Below are 23,563 nucleotides of genomic sequence, written 5' to 3' on the forward strand. Positions count from 1 at the left end.
GAGTGCAGCAAAACTGAGCACAGGACACAGGAACAACCATTCTAACCTTTCAGATGTTAATAAGGACATTTCCAGTACTGATGATCAAGACAAGAACATCTGGAGAACACATGGGCAAAATCTCAGCTCCCTAACAGTATGACAAAGTGGAAGCACAATTCCAGGGAAAAATTATGCCAATCAAGCATATACTTATAAATATGCTAAAAATACGGGTGTACCAAAAACCAGGCCCCATAGACAATTTAATGCTAGAAATTGCATTCAATGTTCAAATTTAACTTAATCAATTTATTAAATTTGTTATACTTGCATACTCTGTTAGATTTTGGGTAGCATACAAAGTCCAGAAACAATAAACACAGTTAAACACAGATAAATAGACAGCTTGGACTAAAATAACCAAATGATAAACCACACAGATATGGCCAGGACCCACAGATATATCAGTGAACACATAAACTCCAAGTTTGGGAACACAGCCAGGTTTTAAGGTTGGTTGCCATTTTCTTCTAAGCACTCCCTTATTCGTTTAATGCACAACCTTTGAAATAATCTTTTCTCTGAAGAAAATATTAATTCATAAGACATACTGTGACTGGCCTATGGGGCCTGACTTTTGGTACACCCTGCATGTTGTTTCTATGGGATAAAGAATTATTGGCGCGTTAAAAAGGGCACAAGTTAGTTTTGAGTTTTTTGCACATACTTAAAAGTTTAGAATGGAGGTATCATCAAATCACTTGCTTTCCCAAATCAGTCTGGATAAAATAGGAGCAGGAAAGAATGACATTTTTGTACCCAGCTCTGCCTAATAATCTTTCTGACAGCCAAAGATGAAGAGGAATTGAATAAAGGGTACGCAGCTAATAGAAGAGGAACAAGTCTCTCCATCAAATCAAATCCAACCCTGGGTATATCTCTGCTCCATTCCTTTCTTGTCTATCCACTTAGCAGACAACTCCTTCCTTTTACTAGCCCATGTAGAAGCTAAAATTCCATGCTAGCCACCAGTTACCTTTTCCACAAAGAAACACAGACTAAATTTCTTTTACCAAGAATACTGGAAGCCCATTCAAACAAGGCAATTCCCATCCTACCTTTTTTCTGTCCAGCTATAGTTGGGATGTCATATTCCACAATGTTTTTCAAGGAAAAGGTCTTGCCTTGGCTTGAAGGTTCCTTCAAAGAGGGAAACAAAGGGGGGAGGGGGAGTAAAAAAAAAAACTTTAAAAAAGAGAAAGTGGTCTGTTGCAAGCAGTAACTCCTAGGTTCCATTTGCAGGATGGTTCCAAAGAAGAAGGGGAACTGAAAGTTTGGTGCTGGTCCCCCTTCTAGGTCCTAGTGACCTGATCACTGTTGACCTTGGTCTCAAGCTACTGAAGTACACATCATGTGTATAATATAGTAAGACCTTGTTCATTCATGACTTGGTAGTGGATGAATAGGTGAACCTGGTGTTCATTACCAAAATCTGATAGGGCAAGGGTGGTGATATCATCATCTTGGAGATCTGCCCTCCCAGATTTTGATCCCATAGCAGCCTCGGTGTTAAGCCTTGAATGCCTGTACATGGCATTAATTTACAAAGATAGCTTATCTGTGCCCTGGGCACTGCTCCTGAGGCGTGAGTGCTTATGTGTTTGTTTATTTATTTTTATTTGGCTTATATAATGCCAAATCCTGTAGGACCCATGGCAGTTAACAATGATGTGTTAAATCTCCCATGGTAAATAATAAAACACAAAAATAAAACAATAAAACATCACTTTAAATCATTATAATTCTAAAAACAACGTCAATCAATCCAATTTATAATCCAGTAATATATTCAGATCAAGATGGCACCAATCAATTGACAAGCTGGACTACATTGACATATTGGAGACCCTACTTATGTAGCAGCTGCCCTGCTGCCCAAGGAGATCTCTTCCCAAGGCCTAGACCAGATCTTAAGGCTGGTGATATAGTCCTCCTACCTTCTAATGCTGTGTGATTTCAACCTCCGAACCTCAGGGGCCAGAAAACACAGTTTCCCTCTGATAGCACCAACATTGTGGAACAACCTCCCTTTGACTATCAGATTGGCCCCCATGGTGATGACCTTTTGGAAGACCAAGCTATTCCTAAGGGTGATTGACAGTCACCTTGTATATAACTTGGATATTTTGAACTGTGCTATTGTATGGATTAATGATGGCTTATTTATTAATTTACTGTTCTGTAAAGTTACTGGGGATGTTTTACTCTTTATTGTTATCTCTACAACTTTCTATTTACCAGGGATGCTGGGTAATTCTAATACAGAGTAACAGGACCTGAGTAACAGATGACAAGACAATATTTATGGTGGCCAATGACCAGAATTCCACCGTTGTACCATCAGTGTGATGAAATCATGGCAAGTTCTACCATCAATAAAGCAGAGTTAAGTCTAACCCTGACAGGTAGACTTTGATGTTTACCTGGCTTCAGAAAGTTCAACTACTTCAAAAAGTTCAACCCTGAGCTACATATATTCTCTTCTGTTGAGGCTTTGATGTTTTTAAAAATCAAGCCATCAGCTTTGACCAAGTTTGGTCATTAACATCAGTCCCCAATAAGCATCCTTACTTTGGGCCCAGCAGCCATCTGAGCTTCAATAGCCTCCATCTTCTTCCACAGCCGCTTCTGTCTCTGTGCCTTATTCTTTAAATGGTCCATTTTAGCCACTCGCTCATTAAGATCAGGCTTACGTTCTTGGGAATAACACCTCCATCCACCATATGCATCCCAGTGCCTCTTCTCTGCCCGGAGAAGCAGACGGCAAAGAACAGACATATTCCAATGGGAGGCAGAATTAAGGTGGGCTGAAGGCATCCTTGAATGTAGGTGTGTTTAGTCCTCTCGCACGTGTGTAGAAAAAAGCACACCACCTTTCTCCCATCTGTTCCAAATGCACATGCTTTTAATAGTCACTCTTCCATCCCGTGTATGGCTGATGGAGCCTGCAGAAGGAACTACCAAACACATTAAATAAATAAGGTTATAATCACATGAGGAGTTACTTGTTGTGTGTTATCTCCCATTTATCTGGAAAAAGGAACACGAATTCCTGCTCCACGTGGATTAAAGTCTGTCTGATTTGACTGCTTCCCTGGATAACTGAATGTGCCATTTCTAGCGTATTTCTGATGGTGATCACACAGCAATCCAAGGATGTATCAACCTTCCTGCCATTTAAACAAATTATACTGTAGAATGAGGATTGTTTCATTTGGCAGCTGTGATAAATACCAGGTTGTTACTTCTAAAGAATGCAAGTAAAGGTGTTGCTTTTTGGTGGCAGTGTCAATGCTACGGATCACCCTCCAGCAGAGATCAGGCTAAGTTCTTCTTTGTTGGTGTTCCGGGAGTTATTAAAGATAAAATCAGGGAAAGGCTCTTGGAAACAATTCTATCACACTATCTTTAATTTCTATTTTTATTATTTGCACTCATAGAAAGGTAAGGTAAGGTAAGGTAAGGTAAGGTAAGGTAAGGTAAGGTAAGGTAAGGTAAGGTAAGGTAAGGTAAGATAAGATAAGATAACTGGTTTGCCAGCCATTTCTTTTAATAAAGGAAGGCAGTCAGGAAGTTAAGGGAGCTTGAAGAGGAAAAGGCATTAAAAGAGGAGGGCAGTTTTAGACAGTTGGGACATAGATAACAGAAGGAAGGAAGGAAGAAAGGAGGGAGGGAGGGAAGCAGGCAGGCAGCCATATAGGTAGCCTTTGTGACACTCATTCTGAAATTAAGCAAGTAGAATGACTTTTGCTGATGCATCTCTAAAGACTCAGCCCTCTAATGTTGTCCAGATCCGGAAACAGACCCTACAAGAAGACTAGAAAAACTAAGCTTTATTGAGTTAGGCTTAGTAACTGAATCTTGCAAGTTTACCTGTGTTTTCCCTTCCCTCCCTCTTCCCTGGGGAGCTGGGGGGAACCAGCCTGGGTCTCTCCCTAATCCTTTCTCCTTTCCCAGGGCTTAAGGCAGGCTTCTGCCCTTTTTGATTTTGCAATGGCCTCTGAATAGCTCCCTCAAGGCCATCTCTGCGGCTCTCTACCTCAACAGAAGATACTCACACCCTGTATCAACTGTTTCTACAAAGTTTGTTTTAATTGTTCCTAACCCACTGGTCATCTGAGTGGATGACTGACAGGATATAGTGATATGCTCTCCCCACATCTAAGATACAATGCTACCAAGAAAAAACAACAACATAGGATATTTGTTTGTTTGTTTGTTTGCTGCCCATCTCCCCCAGCAGGTGACTTTATGGAGAAATAACATAAAGATACATTTATCATTTGAAAATTGTGACAGTAAGATGTTAAAGTGTGTGCTTGCGATTCATCTATCTTTCTCTCCTTCCAAATTGATAGGTCTGTGTGGGGTAGCCAGTAGATAGTAGCATGATCTGAGGGCTGTAACTATAATTATAAGGAATTATCATGCATTACTCTTGCTTACCCTAAGACCGTGTTTCTTAAACTTTTTCTCTCAGGACCCCTTCCCACTTTTAAAAATTATGAAGGACCTCAAAAGAGTTTCTGTTTGTTTATGGGTTATATTTATCGATATGGACCGTATTAAAAATTACAATCGATGCATTTGCTGCCGCCGCCGCTGCTTCTCAGAATTGCTTGGTGAGATTTTGATATTGTACTCTTTTTCAACCTAGGCTGGCAAATAATTTGGATTTCACGGACCCCTGAGAGGGTCCGGGGGTCCTCGGACCACACTGTGAGAAACACTGCCCTAAGACAATTATTTTTGTATGTACATATATATTTTTATAGGTATGCACATACGCGCGCGCACAGATACACGGATCCTGCTATTCCCTTTTGAGGTCAGCAACGCAGCGCAGGGAGCAGGAAAGGGGTAAAAAGTACGCCGGAGGAGTAAAAGTCCCAAGACAAGAAAACTGGGCGGGGTTCCAGATCCCATGCGCCTTAGCCAGCATAGCCACAGCTTAGGGGTGGTGGAGCCCGAGCGCAGCAACAGCTGGAAAACGCACGTTTTTGAGACGGCTCACACCCCCCCCCCCGATTCCTACGCTTCCCAGGATCCAGTTTTGCACGCGCCGCTCCCGCTGCAGATGTGCGGGAGTGCGCCGAGCGCCCTTGCGGGCACGCCTCCCTATCCCCCCCCACCGCACCCCCTCCTACCCCAGACCGCCCCAAAACCGCCCCCCGGGACTCACCCAGCCTCAGCCCCGCAGCCCGGGCCTTTTTCCGCGCTCCCGACATGCAACTCACACAGGAAAGGGCCGCCGAGAGGTGGAGTGTGGCGACGGCTTCCTGCTCGCCGGGAGGGCCGCCTGGCGCGGCTCCTCTCCTCGCGCCCGTCGCGCTCCTGCTGCAGGTGAGACCTTCGGGGCGGGGGGCGGAGGGCGGGCGCCGGACCCGGCCGGGCTGGGGAAACGGGAGCAGCCCCGCGGGAGAAGAAGGCGCTCGGGGGGCGGCGGGGGGCTCCCTCCAGGGCGCTCCGGGGAAGCCGACCCGGGCGAAGGGGGCGCCGCGCTTTGCTGTCCCCGCGCGGGAAAGCGCAGGGAGTTCCACAAGCCGAGGCGGTTTCTGTTGATTTATGGACTGCGCGGATGAGCCGCTCCAATCCTAGGAAATTCCGAGCCGTGTGCATGCCCGATGCAGCAGTCCGATTGAACAACAAGACACGCAGAGGTGTAGGATCTTGACATGCACCAAGCAGGCTCTATTAGCAGCAATTCATATGCAGACTTTCCCCTGCGGGAAATCTCAGTCTCTCCCTCCCCCCTTACCCCCCTCCCCTGCCTTTCTGTCTGTCCACTGTCTGTCTGTCTATTATCTGTCATTTTCTATCTATCTGTTTCTGTTTATTCTCCATGTCTAATGACTGTCTTATCTATCTGTCTGTGTCTGTCTGTCTGTCTCTCTATCTGTGGTATCCTTGGAGTTCTCTGAGCTTGGTTCTTTTCTTGCAAACGTGCACTGAAGTGTGCTGAAGATGTTACCTAGCCAAGTAATGAAACGTTTGCTCAGAGAACCCCAAGGACTCCACAGTTCAACCCTGAGCTACGTATATTCACCTCTATTGGTATCTATTTATCTATCTATCATCTATCTATCTATCTATCTATCTATCTATCTATCTATCTATCTATCTATCTTCTACCATCTTTTTCTGTCTATTGTCTACCTCTGTGTCCTGTCTCTGTCTATCTAATCATCATCGATCTATCTATATCTATCTATCAATCATCAAGACTTATATATAGCCTCCCATATTGTAACCATAGCCCTTAGGTTAGGGACAAGTTAACCTATCAGTTCCCCCATTGTCGCTGTATCAAGCATGGGGGAGAGAGGGGGTGGCAAAAAGAATTACATTAAGAAATTGGAAACGTGGTACAGTATTATTCCAGAGGTCAAGGAATGGTTGGGATCTATCTGTTTTGGAAAAGGCAATATTTTCTACTAATCAAAGGATGCAGCAATACGTGTTACTACGGCAGAGATTCTGTGATATCTTACAATAATATTGTCAAGTTTGGCCCAGGGAACTCCAGGAGACCATGCAGATTCAATCCAGCAAGGTTTATTAGCTACAGCCTGTATCAAGAATCTTCCCAGGCTGGAACTAGTTCCCAGGGTCAGTCAGTAAACACAGCATGCATTCCTCAGGGAGGTGCCAGCCTCATCCTCTTATCTCTTCCCCGCGCTTCAGGAGACGAAAGAGGATTCTTCACTCCCCGACTCTGGCCTTCATAATTCCATTCCATCACAAATATATTGTGTTGTTCATGTTATAATAGTGAATTCATTGGTAATCCAGTGATTATTGATAAGTATAAAACTAAGAGAGATTTTTTTCTTTCCTTCTTACTTTGTATTTTTAGTGTGTACTTTTAATTTTCTTAATTTTCTTTTTTTTTTTAAGATTAAAGATTGTTTTGTTACAATCAATCAATCTAACCTATCAAGTCCTGAAGACACGCCAAAAGTCAGGTCTTAATAGCTTTTCAAAAACTCAGGAGCACCGGGCTGATCTGATTGTTGGAGGAATGAGGTTCCAGTGATGGGGGGTAGCAACTGAGGAGGCTCTATTCTGTGGACCCTGCAGGTGACTCTTGGAAGGGAAAGAACCCGCTGGGTGCCTTCTCTTTCCGATCTTAATGAACAGGGGTGTCAGTGGCAAAAGTGCTGGCTTTGAAATGACTTGTAAATCCAGAGACAGCTGTAAAATTGTGAGCTTGCCAACAGTGCCAATAAAATGGCTCAGGAAAATGAAATATTGTGCCTGAATTCCAACGTGGTGATCCTGGCTCTGGATCCCAGTTCACATGGTTATATGGAATGAAAAGGTGAATTACATAGCTAGGTAAATTGGTGCAATAATGATATTGGCTAATAAATAAATAAATAATTGGCTTTAGCTTTTGCGGTTAGATGGTGAATGAAATGGGAAATCAAAGGCAAATGGCAGAGTCAGTGGGAGATGGCAAGTGTTGAAAAAACGGCTTATTCATTTTGGCCTAAATTGGATCATTTCCACATCAGTCAAATCAAAGTAATCATTTTTTTTAATATTTATTTTTTTGAGCATGGCTGCATCATTGTCACCTTTGGAGGAATTTACGCAGAATTAAAAGAGGACTATGTGAAGGAAACCAGGATAACGAAGGACCTTCGCTGCAGGAAGGATTGAATTACCTGTTAGAATTCCTTCATTGGGAGTGATTTTTCCAAAACAGGACACTTTAGGACTTGTTCTTAAAACATTTGAAGAGCTTTTTATAATTGCTTTGCCATCTTTTGTAATTAAGAAATATAAAAGGCTTTTATCCAGTAGATGATGATAAGAAACCTTTTACTGAAGAAAGAAGCAGAAATAGGGGCAGTGACCTGGCCTTAAATTTTTTAAAAGCAGCTAGGCCAGTGTTTTTCAAACTCGGCAACTTTAAGATGTGTAGACTTCAACTCCCAGAATTCCCCAGCCAGCATGCTGGCTGGGGAATTCTGGGAGTTGAAGTCCACACATCTTAAAGTTGCTGAGTTTGAAAAACACTGAGCTAGATGGTCCCCAAACTGTCGCACAGGTAAGCCATGAGTGATTTGAAGACATCTAAAGTCACTGCATTTAGAACAGGAAACTCTGAACAGACCCTTAGTTCTGGTTTTCTTCCTGAGAAGAAAAAAAAACCAGAGAAGAGGTTGGCAGGCATCATTGGCGTACAAAGTGTGGCTTGTGTTTTGTAGACTGCCTCTTAAACTTAAAACTTTCTCCTCCTCTCTTGAAGGTTTCACCTGCCATACTGAATTTGGAAGCAGGACGAGCAGGGAGAACCCTCAGACAGAAATGCATGTTGCTGTTTATTGGGGCACCTTGCTTGTGGGGAATTAGCCTGGAAAAAGTCAAGTCTCCCAAGACATTGCAAACAGATTGCCCCTTTTTGCAGCTGAGTCAAATTCCCTGTATGAGGACAGCTAGTCCTAAATATTATACAGGGAGTCCCCGGGGTAGGAATGCCCAGTTTATGGACCACCCATAGTTAAGAACGGAGCCTATTGTAGCAAAATTTGAGTTAAATACACAATGATTTGAGTTAAATACACAATGGTTCGAGTTCATTACACAATACTACTTATACACTATTATACAATAATACTGTTCCGACTTACATACAAATTCGACTTAAGGACAGATCTTGGGAACAGAACTCGTTCTTAAACTGGGGGCTACCTGTACCATACATTTCTGGGTGTGTATTTTGATTCACAGACTTCCCTAGAAAATGTGGTTTTGTGCTTATCCCAGTGCCAGTTTCGTGCACTGTGAGCGTACTGCCTTACTGAATTCGCCAGATGTTTTTCTCTCAGCTATCACAGCCTCTGCGGAAAAATGTCCCAGTGATGAACGGTGGCTGTCATTATGGAGTCAGTGATGAAACTCCAAAGAGTGCAGCTGAAATGCAAGAACCTTCACGAATTCCTGCGGGGCCTCAGCCCTGCGATTTTGGATCGGCTGTACAATCACCCCGCCACGTGCCTGGCTGTCTTCCGGTGAGCGAGAATATTGGGATTCTGGTCTTGTACCACATGGGGGTCGGATGGGGGGTAAAAATCTAGATAGGTTAGCATCCTGTATCTGAAGCCAATTTAACCTCACCTCCAAATGACATGTCCCTGGTGTGTAAAAGGGGAAGCCCATTTTGACCAGTGAAGGCCTGGAGGCCTTTGCACAGGTACAGCTAGTGCACCAGTCGCGTCCTTTCCTGGACTGGGAGGCCCTTCAGACAGTCACTCGCGCCTCAGTCACCTGACAAATGGATTGCTGTAATGCACTCTACGTGGGGCTGCCCTTGAAGACCACTCAGAAGCTACAGGTGGTCTAGAATGCAGCAGTGCGGGCAGTGATGGCCACACCTCCTTATCCCTGTGCGACCCCGGTGCTCTGTAAGCTGCGTTGCTTACCTGTTGGCTCCCGGGTGCAATTCAAGGCATGGTTATTACCTCTACAGCCCTTCATGGCACAGGGCCTGGTTTTTGAGGGGTTGCCTGCTTCTGGTTGCCTCTGCCCATCCAGTAAGAGTGGGCAGAGTGGGGTGCTTTGGGTCCCATCGATCAAGCAGTAGAGCGTCATCTTGTGGGACCCAGGAAGTGTCGCAGCACCTGCCCTCTGGATGATATCCGCTAGAGATCAAGATGGTTCCCACCCTGGTGATGTTCAGGAAGCTATTAAAGACCTACTGTAGCTGTTCTCCTAGGCTTTTGGGGCAGAGTTAAGGTTGAGTCCCTACTGGATGAGTGGGTGTGTTTTTTTTTTTTTTGGTTACATGTTATTTTTGGGGCCCTCGTGATTTCTTTTTGTCTTTTGTCTTTTTTTTAACATTTTCATTGTAAGTTACCCAGAGATGTTGGGAGTTGGGTAGCCTATAAATGGTATGTATGCATGAATTAATTAGTTGACGATGCTGAAGCTGGGTGTGAAGTGTAAGGTATTGATATTAAGAAGCTTGCAAGAAAACAGGAGTATGTGTGCGAGAGAGGGAGAGAAAGATTTTCAACTTGTGTGCTGGGAATGAAAGATCAGTTGCAAGGGTGCTTAGAAACTCCAAGTATTGATTTGGTGTCTGTATTCCCCAGCCAACAACTTGCTCCCGGGGTTCTGGGGAAGCAGAATAGACTTTGGCAACCCATGCTTGGCTCTGAAAAAAAAAAAAACCTTGTTTGTGACACAGGCTTTACATTCTTGTCTTTTCAGGGAGCTGCCTGGGTTAGCCAAGAATTACGTCATGCGGATGCTTTTTCTGGAACAACCTCTTCGTCAGGCTGCCGTGGCCCTGTGGGTGAAGAAAGAATACGTCAGGTAAGTCTGTAGCTCAAGCTCTGATTGTATAGCAAAGTAAAAAAAAAAGCTTACTATTCAAATGAACATTGTAAGAGTGAAAGTGTACATTGCTGTGAGATATCCAGTAAGCAGAAAAATAAATTTAAATATAAAACTAAAATTATTTTGAGGACAAATAAATATAGTTTACAATCTCACCGGCACCGTTGCTGATGGTAAAAACTTTTCCGCTGACGTTATCTTTTCTCCTACTGGTTCTTTTCCCGGTAGAATAATATAATAAAAAAGGAAAGCAATGAGTATTATCTCCTGTCTGTCAATAAATCAGAAGACCAGTTGGTTGTGAGCAATAATGTTATTTTTCTATAATGTATGAATAAAGATTATGTTCATTTTTATTTATGTAATGAACTTGTTCACAGCCTCATTTACAAAGACAACTTGAGGCATCTTACATACTAGGATTAAAAACAGGAAAAACCCTCAAAAGCCACAACAACAACAACAACAACATAATAATAACAATGCCAATGAATAATAGTAACCAACAATACACCAGGGAGAAAAAGACCTGTAACAGACAAGATTCCAATCTAATTATTAGGGAGTGGATCATAACCCCCACTATCCTAGGGCCTATTGGAAGATGTAAGATATTGGGGGGGGGGTTCTTTAAAGAGGTACATCACAAAACTATTCCATGCCTATCTATGGAAAGATTGTTTAATTGTTCAAGAGGGCGCCTAATGTCTCTCTCTTCTTTTTGGTAATCAGTTATCTCCTTTTCCTTTTCCTCTTTTTACTATGCCCAATTGCCCGTAGTCTGTCTGTCTCCAGAACTGACCATCTTCCTCTGAGAAAAATATCTCCAGGCTAATCTTTATCTGTTTCTTCCTCAAAATCTGAACGTGGAGGCATGTTCTGCACTTCCTAAGTTCACGATGGACTCTTGGCTTTCAGGGAGCAAGAGGAGAGCTCAGATATCTTGCTGGGACTGCGCCTTTGGCACACGCAGCTGCTCCCAGGGGGCCTCGAAGGGATTGTCTTGAACCCCATCTTTAAGGAAAACTTGCGCATTGCTCTTCTGGGAGGGTGAGTGAATGCCACCTGCATACATGTGGTCGGAGGATCGAGGCAGAGGCTCACTGAAGTTAGTGCACTGGCTGAAGATAGGGGTTCTCTAAGTCCTCTGAAAGGGGTGTATTTTGGGGCCCTGCAACTTCAGGAGTCAGGAGCAAACTAGCTACTAATGGGCCAGATGCAAATGTGGGCCAAATTTTGTGCCTCTGTTTATATGATCCAGTGCAAAAACAGCAGAACGACCTGAAAACTGTGCTTTGGCACTTTCCGCTGTGCATGCAGATTCTTTTCATGGTCTCTTTTAGCCATAGTTTAGCATGAATGCTCATGCTAGCACAAACACTTTATTTATATTGATTGCAATCCTTTTTGTAGGATTATATAAAATTCTTTTTACACGACCCAATACAAAGATTCTGGGCAGTGTAAAAAGAAAAATATGAAAGAGGCCCCTAGCAACAATACATAATTAAACCAGCATTAAACAATAACTAAAGAAGAAAAGGTAACAAACATGGTTGCAATCTAACAGTGACTGGGATTTGCACACTATGTGTTCCCTGTTGCTTCCTCATGGTCATGGAAAGCAAAACAAATCATTACAAACTATACGATTTGAGGGAATTTTCAAGGCATGCAGCTTATTGGATTATGTAGTGTAGAATATTTGAAGAGCAACCAATTAACAATATTTGGTGGTCAAGTCCTACCATCTCCTTCTGAATCAGGGGAAGGAATTGCTTTTGCACAAGATCCATTGTGATCTGGTTTAAGAATCCTTGCTCGTGTTCTGGACTAGGGCATTGGTAGTGCTATCCTTAAGTTACTTTCTTCATAGCCTGTAAAGAATAATAGTGTTTCTTGCTTCTCAATTTTGTGTCTGTAGAGGTAAGGCCTGGTCTGATGATACTAGCCAACTGGGCCCGGATAAGCATGCCCGAGATGTCCCATCTTTGGACAAGTATGCAGAGGAAAGGTGGGAGGTGAGCATTTTGGCTTGTCTAGGTATCCTGATTGGTTAGGGATGCATTATTAATCTTAAAAAACTGACTTTGTTGCAGGGTCCTCCTAGCCCTTGTCAGTAGAGTCACCAGGACTGCTGCTTCCTCTCCTTCCTTGTCTGGGTTTAGTTCAAAAGCCTCCCGCTCAGGAAAGTAGCAGGTTAATCATGCAAAAGGAAGATCTTCTGATGTGGTTTAGTTAACTTTCTTTTTCTTGGCATTTTTAATTTTCTTGGAATCTGAGTATTTGAAATGGTATGTTTCCTCCTGTGGAGGATTAAGCTCCTGAATCTTCCAGTATGAATTGACTCAAGAGGGAACACCATCGCATTTCTTTTTACCAGCCCCAGGATGGGGATCCATGTTTCTCTCCCAATTCCTTACTAACTCTCCCCTTATATACTGTGGTCTGTCTGGTCTTTCAGTAGCATTTGCAGTTGCTTATGGGTTCATAGGTTCAACTGAGAGTAGCTGTCCTTCACAAGCCAGGATCCCATAGTTGGGTTCTGTCCTAGAATTCTGTTGGGAATCTTTCAGTCCCTCCACACCTTAAGGCAATATGATGAATGGTGAGTGGAGTTAACTGCCGTTTGTTGAGCCTCCCATGATTGGGTGAGCCCTTCTTTACATATGCTGTGTAGTGCACAATGAACTGATTTTACAAAACACTACTGTGGATGTAGTCCCTCAGAGATCACGGTCTTCTTCTCTTTCTCCACATTGTCCCATTTAGGTCATCCTGCATTTCATGGTAGGCTCTCCAAGTGCAGCGGTGAGTCAGGACCTAGCTCAGCTGCTGATTGAAGCTGGCCTGATGAAGAGGTAAGTGTCACAGAGAGAGACAGACAGACAGACAGACATGCAGGTCAACTCCATCCCAAAATATCTCTGTCACCCCTAACAAACCCCATGCTTCTGTTTTAAGAACAGTTGAGAATCCTCAGATTTTTTTAGGAGAAAAAGGACCTCTGTACAGAAAGACAGGGGTTGCATTCAGACAATATGTTTACCCTCTAACCATGATGTACTGCAGCAGTTCTCAAACTGTGGATTAGGACCTTCCTACTGAGGAGGTTTTGAGCAACTGAGGGAGGCACCATTTTTTAAAATCCTGATCCAGCTTGTCTAGGTAAAGTGAGGAGTTTTGACAGCAGTCTTGCTTTGCTTGCAGAGAGCAAGAATCCTTGTGATGTATACATTAAAAGAGTGGTATATTTATTTCTTGCCCAAGCAGGACTCCAATCATTAGTTTTATTCATGAGTAGCCACACAAATTCATCTGTAATTATAGGGGGTCACAGTACTACAGAGGGTGAGGATATTGGGTATAACTTTGCAGAACTAAGAATGACCTTCTCTTTTCTGGACTTTTCTTGGGTTACTCTTCTTCCCAGTAGTGAACCTGGGGAACCTCCCTGCATTACGTCCTCTGGCTTCCAGTTCCTGTTGCTGGATACTTCATCACAGCTGTGGTACTTCATGCTCCAGTATCTCCAGTCAGCAGAGGTGAGAAGAAGCAGTGACTGCCTGCCATCTCAGCTCTGGTGGTTCTGTCCATCTCTTGTTTCTGCTTCTAATTCCCTTTTTTTGTTCTCTCCGTCTCTCTGCATCACTCCCTACAGACCAGAGGCATGGACCTGGTGGAGATTCTTTCCTTCCTCTTTCAGCTCAGCTTCTCCACGCTTGGCAAGGTGAGAAGGGTAGAATAAGGTACTTCTCCCTTATCTGTGAGCCACATTTGTTGGTGGAAAGCTGGGGCATATATCAAGTTGACAACTGAGCAGGGTAGTTATTGCCAATGGGGTGCTCTGCAGAAGTTTAGGACACTCTATGCAAGGGAGAAGAAGGTATAGAAGAGATGATGATGGTGATGATGATGATGATGATGATGATGATGATATCCGTTCAATCATGTCCAATTCCCAGTGATTCAATGGACCAACTCTCTCCATATTTTCTGATCTTGTACGGCTTCCGCTCTTATGCTCTGGCTCATGTCGGCTTTGATGGTATCTAGCCACTGTGTTTTTTGGCAGCCTCGTTTCCTTTTATTGCTGACCATTCCTGGCTTAACTGCTTTTTCCAGTGAATTTGATCACATGACATGGCTGAAATAAGTAAGGCGGAATTTTGTGATTTCGCCCTCCAGCAATATGTCTGGTTTTATACACCCTGGTACTTGCTTGTTTGTCACCTTTGCTGTTCAAGGAATGCGCAGGAGCCTTCTCCAACACCACAGCTCGAACGAGTCAATTTTCTTCTTGTCTAGTTTTTTCACGGTCCAACTTTCACAACCGTAGGTAGCTATTGGAAAACATGGAAACGTGGAAGAGATACGTCCCATAATTAGACCACCTGAAGAACAGTACCTCTTTGGGGGAATTTCTCCATTCATTCCTCCAACATGGTTTGCAATATCACATCTTTATGGTATCCCTATTGTATTTTTTTTTTTTTTACATGAATAAGCCCCTCTGATCATTTTGGCTGCCCTTTGCAATATCCTAGTAGAATATGAAATATTCCAGTTGCAACTGCACTGTTGATATCTGTGAAGGCATTGTAGCTCTTCACAACCCCTACACAACATCTTGGGGGCCGGGGAATTCCCTTTTCTATTTTCAGCACGTGAAGCTGACATTTATAATGCCCTTTCCATTGGGTTTCAAGAGATGCTAGCTTTTGACTACTTGTGATGTCAAGGAAATCACTTGTGTTTATTATGTAATTACCAATGATGTGCAAAGTCCTGTATAGAACAGAAGAGTGGGTTACTCCTGAGTATGCGGGTTGGCAGTCTCTATTTGTAGTGGCTTAAGTAGGCTTAGAGGAGACATGGGTTCAAGTCCTTGCTTGATCACCAAAGCACTGGATCATTTTGAGCTAGTCACTCAAGCTTAGCCTGATCCCTACATTACAGGGTTTTTGTCATGGGTAAAATTAGCAGAAACTCCCTTGTAAGGCAGAAGCTTACAGAGAAAAAGTGAGAAATGAATTTAGTAATGAAGAAAGCAGATGTTATGAATATAACAGAAAATGTGTCCCTCCCATTGCTAATCATCATGAATGAAAGGATTGTTGTATGTAAGGTTGGTTCATGAAACCGAGCATACTGGCTGTGATTAACACTAACCATGCTCCTTGAACTAACCCTAATTAAAGTCTCACATTTAGATTGCACACATTATTGAGTTACTAAGCTAAACACTAGGTGATGTTGAGAGGCGCAGGGCCTTACAAGTGTAGAACCTGGAAGATTGGAGCAAACTGCTGAAACAGGTATTTGTTCAGTGCAGAAAAGGTGCATTTGCTAAATGCTCAATTTAAATTATGACTTCACAAGCACAGCTTAATTATTCATGTCTTTGTTCAGGAAACAAAGCATGGCTGATGTCTGCAGAGAGCCATGTGTTGGCTTGTATGCATTCATTTCTTAATAACTGCAGCCTCAAGTAATGATTCTTACAGGTAAATCTGTAGAAAAACTCTTGCATTGCACCCCAATGTAATTCAGTTGACCATTCATAGCATGGTCATTGAACTACTGGTCATTAAACATTGAATAATCAAACGATACGTGCAACATACTATACCTGCCTGTGAACATATTCTTTTCCAATTTCTTTATTCTCAGGATTATTCTGTGGAAGGAATGAGTGATTCTCTTCTGAATTTCCTTCAGCATCTCCGGGAATTTGGCCTGGTGTTCCAAAGGAAGGTACGACACTGTAGGGAGATGATATGGAGTTGAACCAGACTTTAACAAAAGACAAGTTGCTGGTTGTTAGAGGTATTAAGGACTTCTTCAAGGATCTGGAGCTTGTGAGATAGAATTGTAGATTTGTCTTCTGAAAGATGAAGTTAGGCAGCTTTGAACTTGCTGGAAACTTGTTGCTAATGTCTATCCTTCTTTCTTTCCAGAGAAAATCCAGGCGTTACTATCCCACCCGCCTAGCTATTAATCTTTCCTCCGGCATCTCGGGTACCACGGTGGACACTCATAACCAAGGCTTCATTGTGGTGGAGACTAACTACAGGATCTATGCATACACAGGTCTGACGCTGGAATCCCATGTGCCCCATCCATACTGGTTTATATCCTTCAGAATATTCTTCTAATTCAGGATTGAGAATTAGTGCCTCCAATCCATTTTTTTCAATCTTAGCTGTAGGTCACAAAGCCACTGAGATTTTGTTTTACTAATTGGGGGAAAACAGTCCTTAATTAGCCAGGATTACTGTCTTTATTTGATGTAAGACAATATTTCTCAAACTTTCTGGTGTCATTATATAATTCGACATTTGAAAGAAAATGCAGGGACCACCCCATTAAAATACTACCACCCCCACTAAGTTTTTGCCTTTAAGAGCACCTGAGTTTCCATTCTTTGAAAATACTTGCCTCCCATCCTGTCTGTTTTAAAAGACATCTTTTAGATTAAACTTTGTACCAAAAGGTTAGGGTTTTAAATTTGAAATTAGGTATTTATTTGCCTCCGGGGGGGCAAGATGGTGAGTAGGCTCTGGCCAGCTGATGGTTGGAGACCTCCCCACATATACCGACAATCAGGTTTGGTTGGGAGAGGCTGTGGTGGACCACGTGATGGATCTCCATGGACTAGAGAGAGCCAGTGTAGTAAAACAGTGAATATCTAGGAACAGAGAGATCCAGGTTCCCTCAGGGAACTGTGGGCCAGTCCATCCCTCTCCGTCCAAGATCCAATGTGGTGGCATGGTGAAGATACTGGATTTGGAGTCGGGAGATTTAGGTTCTGTTCCCCCCTCAGGCATGGAAATTCCTTAGGTAATCTTGGGCTGGTCATTTTGGCCTCAGTTATGTGCATGGAGAAAACCAGTGGGAAAAAGCTATATGAGGGAACATTCCCCATTAGGATTAGTGTTAGACTTCCCTTTGTTCTGCTCAACCTACCCCACAGAGTTGTTGCTGTGGAAATAAAATAGGTCTTGTACCTATACAGCACTGCTTCACAATGGAGGCGGTGCACAAGTTGCTTGATAGATAAGCGTGGGGATGGCTGGTCCCTTAGAAGCCTTTCATCTGCAGCTTAGGAAACCATCACCTTCTTGGACTTTTTCTCTTTTGGTAATGTTTTGTACAGTTTTTATGTCTGTTGCAATTTTATATGTATTTATTATTTTAATGGATCATGTGAACCGCCCAGAGTCCCCCGTGAGGGAGAGATGGGCCGAGATAAATTTAATAAATAAATAAAAATAAATAAATAAGTGCTTGCATAAATCAAACTAACGCTACTGGTGGTCCCTAGTCCACTTGGAGGATCTGTTGCTTGTCAAATGTACTTTTGTTGGAAGCTGCAAGATTGGACTAATTGTAGGAGGAGAGCCATGTGTGTCTACGGTGGCCAAAAGGCAGGAAGAGTCTGGTAGCACCTTTTCTGACTAACAACTTTTATTAGTAGGCCTAAGCTTTTGTGAGCTTCATCAGATGGAGTGGCTAAATTGATATAGGGTTTAAATTGAGGTGATGGGGGGGTGAGGGGAGAGAAAGATAAATGGATTGTGTAGATGCAGGTTACGTGTCAATCAGCTTGCCTATGCTGGGCTGGCTGGGAATGATGGGAATTGTGGTTCAATCTATCTAAAGCAGTGTTTCTCAACCTTGGCGGCTTTAAGATGTGTGGACTTCAACTCCCAGAATTCCCCAGCCAGCCTTGGATTCCCCAGCCAGCCCAGAATTCTGGGAGTTGAAGTCCACACATCTTAAAGCCGCCAAGGTTGAGAAACACTGATCTAAAGGATACTAGATTGGGGGAGGCACCTTGGTCATCTTAAAGTGTTGTGTTTCCCCCTCTCTGCTCTTGCTTCCAGATTCAGAACTCCAGATTGCACTAATTGCCCTCTTCTCTGAGATGCTGTATCGCTTCCCTAACCTGGTGGTGGCGCAAGTCACCCGGGAGAGCACACAGCAGGCCATTGCCAATGGCATCACGGCTGATCAGGTGAGGAGAGGTTGAAAGGGGGTGTTGGAGCTGGACTCTGCTTCTTTTGGCTGGGTGGGTTGGGGGCTAAGACTTCCATGACTGAATCCCGAACGAAATGTGCCAAGGTTCATTGTCTCAGGGCCCTCTTTTGTTACAGATCATTCACTTCCTACGGACAAGAGCTCATGCTGTGATGCTGAAACAGGTGAGAAAATTGCTGCAGGAGATGAAGGGAGGGGGCCAGGCAGATTAGGACATCCAAGAAAAGTGTTACCTTTTTTAATAGTTGAATGCTGTTTAATAAAGCTGGTGCAACATCTCATGCTAGCTTAAGTAACGCAGCACCCAAGACACCCCCAGATGGTATCCCTGGAACCCCAAAATCACGTTTTTAAATATGTATTTGTCCTGTTTCAGTTAAAGAAGTTGAAAGTTGTGGGTACCTGAACCATCCTATGAAATTATGCAAAAAAGAAGGTTGCTAAGCCTTCTGTTGAGAAAGCTTAATACTGGGGTTAGCCCTGATCCAAAATGTGGAATACAGATTAAAATGTTCGGTGAAAGTAGGGGTAGGTTGATTCTAGAGGAAAATGCAATGGGGAGATTGTTTTCCTGCTCTTTAGAAAATAGGTATTTTGCTATCTCTAACTTTTCCACTCTCCTCCCCACAGACCCCTGTGCTACCCCCCACAATCACAGATCAGATCCGGTTATGGGAGCTGGAACGGGACAGGCTGCGCTTCTCTGAGGGTGAGCATCCATGAGAGATTGGGCAGGTGGTCAGGAGAGGAAGAAATAATCATAAGAAGAATCAAATGCAGTGTTTCTCAACCTCGGCAACTTGAGATGTCTGGACTTCAACTCCCAGAATTCCCCAGCCAGCTCAACTCAATTCTGGGAGTTGAAGTCCAGACATCTTCAAGTTGCCAAGGTTGAAAAACACTGATCTAATGGAACGTCAGACTAGGTCAATTATAGCTTGGCATCTTCCCCAGCCTGGTGTCCACTCCCAATTTACTAAATTCCAATAATTCTCAGCCAGTGTGGCCATGAGCTGGGCTGTCTGGGGATTCATCTAACTTTAGTCCAACATATCTGAGAGGCACCGGGTTGGGACATTGGCTCCAGTTCTCGCTCACTTTCCTCTCTGCTTTCTTTAGCCTTAGCCCCTTAGTCTTCCTGGTCAGATTTCAGATCCCATTCTTTGTATGCCCATTTCCGCTGTCCTTATTCCTCTCCTGCCACACGCTGCAGCATCCGGCGCTTTTCCAGACCCGTCTCTTTCTGCTTCCCCATCAGCTTCTTCTTGCATTGCTTCCTGTTCATATTTTTCTCCAACTCTTTCCCACAGGTGTCCTATACAACCAGTTCTTATCCCAGGTGGACTTTGAGCTGCTACGTGACCATGCCAGGGAACTTGGGGTGCTCATTTTTGAGAACCCAACCAAACGTCTCATGGTGGTGACCCCCGCTGGCCATTCAGACGTCAAACGCTTCTGGAAGCGGCAGAAACACAGTTCCTGAAGACAGTGACTCCACTCCAAGTTCTTCTGATCACACTTGTTGGAAAGCGGACAGAACAGAAAGGCAGAAATATCTCTCCTCCCATTACTTTGAATGGATACGAGAGACACGGAGAGAAGGAAAACAGAGGTGGCTGCCTGATTATTCCTTTTCAGCCAAAAAGAGATTTGGAATTTGTTAAAAGGGAACAAAAAACCTAATTGGTTCGGTTTAAGTATCACCTTTCATCAAGTCTGTCTGGCAGGAATTGCACCATAACTGGGGTAACATTGGCGTGAAATAGGCTAGAGGTCCAGTAAAACGCATTGGGAAAATAGACGTAGCAGGGACAAAACAATCTCACTGCACAAAAGGGAACCGCTTGGGTTCAGAGAGTTGTTGGTGCAAAGTTGCTAAAGCTAAGGGGATCTGTAGTTAGTTCCCTGCGTGGTTGAATACTAGATCCTCAAGGTAGAAGGGAGTCCTAGTATCAGACTTTCTACAACCTGGTGCCATCTGACTATTTAGACTCTTGCTCCCATCATCCTGAGGCCTGTCTGGGGATAGAAATTGGAGCCCAGTACACCTGGAGTGCAACAAGTTGGAGAAGGTTGTCAAAAAAACGTGTTAGGCAATTACTGTTTTTATTCTTTGAATGCATCTGCTCTTGGCTCAAAGGGCCAAGTAAGAAGAGACAGAAGGTCTTTCATTGTAGTTTAATAGAAAGTGCTAATTAGTAACAAGGCTGCCTTGTTCTAATAAGATGTATGTTTTTATATGTATAATTCAAGGTGTTTTTCTATCCATGTGTGAATGAAGACAGATCTCTATGCAGAGGTTGGGTTCACAGATTGCACTAAGCCATATTGTGACTAGTTTGGCCCTAACTTGGCATGATCTGTTAAGCATGCCAAACCATTCTACCTAGATCTACTGATGTGCCCAGTCTGATATCAAAGAAATATCATCTTCCATCATGGGATTGCCATTTGTTTTTTAGGACCAGTGCCAAATACTCAAAAGTTTCACCTTGACCCAACATGGTAGCTCCATCATGCGGGTGCTCTGATTTCACTTGTTCCTTTCCTACCTGTGAGGGTGACTTCTGCTCAAGTTAACAGACAACCTTGTCCCCAATCCGTCCATTGTTGGTGAACCTGCCGAACCCTGTAAGCTGAAGCACAGTTGAAACACCTGTTGAGATTGTTAGGTCAGTCAACAGGTTCCTCATTCAACCTCTTTTATCTGAAATTCAGATGTTGAGTTACAAATAGCTGAGAAACTGTGGTGTGAATATATTCAGGGCTTTATTCTTCATCCTAAACTTGGTATCTCCAAACATTTCTAAGGAAGTACTGTATTTTATACTCGGACTACTGTACTACGTGGCTTATGTCTCTGGGTGGTTGTAAAGAGGAAGCGGAAGTCTTACACGTATATCAAACAGATAAATAAGATTTTTTTTAAAATTAAAGTACATTGGGTGTATTCCTGTACTCAGATGTTCTGTCATTCTGTCAAAGTAAAGAATAAGGCTAGGAAATGTAGTTATTGCTAAAGATGAAATACCGAATAATCCAAAATAATCCATGTTGACATTGCAGAGAGCTAATGAAATCCTTCTTAGTTATCTGTGGATCTCATCGATACAGGTTTTGTATCACTGAAAGGGAATTCCTTTCCTCTCCCGATCTGAACATAGCTTTAGGGAGAGTTTTTCCTATTAATGATATAAACTTGTTTCATGCCACCTTCAGAGATAGTATTCAAAACAGGGCGTATTTAATGAATAAAACGTGTTGCCAGCCAGGCATTCCCGTAGCCTGGAGGCGGGCGGCTTATGGAAGTCTTTGCAGTGCTGTCTACGCTTAGTATTGTGTGTCATCTCTGAACAGCTTGTGACAATCTTTGCTGTCCAAATTACAATGCTTTTGTTATCTGATGCTTTTCTCCCCGTGTTGCAGGAAGGATTGTGAGAGAGTAGGATGTCACAATTCCACAGTGTAGGTCTTTTCTATCCTGCTTACGTTAGAGAATTGCTCTAAGGGAAAATAGCCAGGTCAACGTTGCAGCTCAGGGAGGGTCACTTGATTTCCATTTGCAGACGAGGGCTTTGGTGGCTTCCAGTCAGTCGCAAGGTATTTATGAGATTGTAGCACTAGATTATCTTGACTCCTGGCAACCACACTGGCAAGTCCCTGCAGTTTTCTTGGCAAGATCTTCGGAGGTGGTTTGCCCTGGCCCTCTTCCTAGGGCTGAGAGAGAGCGACTGGCCCAAGGTCACCCAGCTGGCTTTGTGCCTAAGGCAGGACAAGAACTCCTGGTCTCCTGGTTTCTAGGCTAGCACCTTTAATTAAATTGGCTCTCATATAGGAGACTTGTGGATAGTTGATTTGCCCTGGTGCAAAGGTTGCATAAGAGCTGAACAAGTAGAGGAAGAGTGGAAATGTTTTCGCCATGCCAGATCATGTTGCGTTGAACCAGCAGGTGCTGAAGAGTCTAGCACAGTGTTTTTCAACTTTTTAACATGTGTGGACTTCAACTCCCAGAATTCCCCAGCCCCATGCTAGCTGGGGAACTCTGGGAGTTGAAGTCCACACACCTTAAAGTGGTCATGGTTGAGAAACACTGGTCAAGTAAGTTCTTCTGAACAGTTTTTCTTGTGGCTGCAGCTTGGGGATCAATGTTCTGTAATGGAGAATGCACAAAAGCAAGAAAAAGCAGAGAATGGGCTTTTTATTTCTTCAGGCCTTTTTTAAAAAATCAGTTTCTTATATTGCGGCAATTGCTGGAAAATACTCCAGTTGTGGGAAGGGTTATTGGCAGTCCAGTAATCTGGGAAGAGAGTTAAATCAACGTAGGCATTCTAAGGTTTAACTCCTTAGAATAAAGTAAATATCCTGCAGCATATTCCTTTACCGTGTTTGTTTCCCAAGTAAGTGTATAATACCCTGATTTATTAAATGCATGTAAATTCCATAGTTTGAACTACACATTTAGTGATAGAAACAGAAGCAAATGAACAAGACAAAATGAAAATAACCAGCAGCTGACAAATTGGCTTTCCAGAACTTTATACTTGCCTTTTCTGGTTGCAACACAGTAGACCCCTCCTGTTTAGAAGAAGATTTGTGGTCATATCTATGTTGCCACAAAAGGCCCTCTGGGCCATCTCAGTGAAACCTCATTTGGAAGAAGGGGGCAGATTACATTGAGAGACTGATAAAGAAAGGGGAGCTAAAACTTAAAGCCACAAAACTCAAATTTTGACCCCCAAGAAATCTTGCTCAACTCTTCTCTGGATTCTGAACTTTTGTTATAGGTTCACAGTCCAGGGTTGGTCAAAAAAGTCAAGAGGGAGCTGCTGCAGGGCAATTAAAGCTCTGCCTGTGGAACTCCTAACAGCTGGACCTGATCGCCAGCTGGATTGGAGACCACCAGGAAACCCCAGGGCTTGGGAATTTGAAGAAACATCCCAGAAGAAGAAAATTGCAAATCCATTTTACTACCAAGACAGTTCCTTGGAGGCTCCGTCCAGTCCCCAGGAGTTGAGTGTGAGTGGGGAAAATTTTATCCTTCCTGGGTGCCCTTACTCCAGACTCCAGCCCATTGGCTTCTAAGTAAAGAGGCATAGGATTGAGTTGCAGCAAGAATTATCCTTCCATA

At 43.3% G+C, this 23,563-nt stretch overlaps 2 protein-coding genes across 4 annotated transcripts in view; one reads left to right on the forward strand and one right to left on the reverse strand.

Moving 5' to 3' along the window:
* VARS2 (valyl-tRNA synthetase 2, mitochondrial) overlaps positions 1-5,331 on the reverse strand; it is a 32,918-nt gene extending 27,587 nt beyond the window's left edge. For both annotated transcript variants that reach the window (XM_088134609.1, XM_088134608.1), the window contains exons 1-3: positions 5,225-5,331; positions 2,614-2,999; positions 1,101-1,182 (exon numbers count right to left, since the gene is read on the reverse strand). In XM_088134609.1, the coding sequence (XP_087990735.1) occupies positions 1,101-1,182; positions 2,614-2,859 (328 nt within the window). In that variant the 5' untranslated portion in view covers positions 2,860-2,999; positions 5,225-5,331. The remainder of the gene's footprint in view (positions 1-1,100; positions 1,183-2,613; positions 3,000-5,224) is intronic.
* GTF2H4 (general transcription factor IIH subunit 4) lies at positions 5,250-22,391 on the forward strand. 2 transcript variants are annotated; one of them, XM_088134611.1, is made up of 14 exons: positions 5,250-5,385; positions 8,880-9,062; positions 10,264-10,368; positions 11,311-11,442; positions 12,317-12,413; positions 13,165-13,253; positions 13,829-13,937; positions 14,054-14,122; positions 16,066-16,149; positions 16,353-16,485; positions 18,282-18,412; positions 18,552-18,599; positions 19,066-19,144; positions 19,746-22,391. In XM_088134611.1, the coding sequence occupies exons 2-14, from the start codon at positions 8,932-8,934 to the stop codon at positions 19,916-19,918; spliced, it is 1,380 nt and encodes a 459-aa protein (XP_087990737.1). In that variant the 5' UTR covers positions 5,250-5,385; positions 8,880-8,931; the 3' UTR covers positions 19,919-22,391. The 2 variants fall into 2 exon arrangements, with proteins under 2 accessions (XP_087990737.1, XP_087990736.1); XM_088134610.1 differs by having other exon boundaries at positions 5,251-5,385; positions 13,826-13,937.
* The last annotated feature ends 1,172 nt before the right edge of the window (positions 22,392-23,563 follow it).

The sequence above is a fragment of the Python bivittatus genome, unplaced genomic scaffold, assembly GCF_059951505.1.
Source record: "Python bivittatus isolate LINGU-HERP-01145 unplaced genomic scaffold, Pbiv_v1 ctg000080_np1212, whole genome shotgun sequence".
Taxonomy (NCBI): domain Eukaryota; kingdom Metazoa; phylum Chordata; class Lepidosauria; order Squamata; family Pythonidae; genus Python; species Python bivittatus.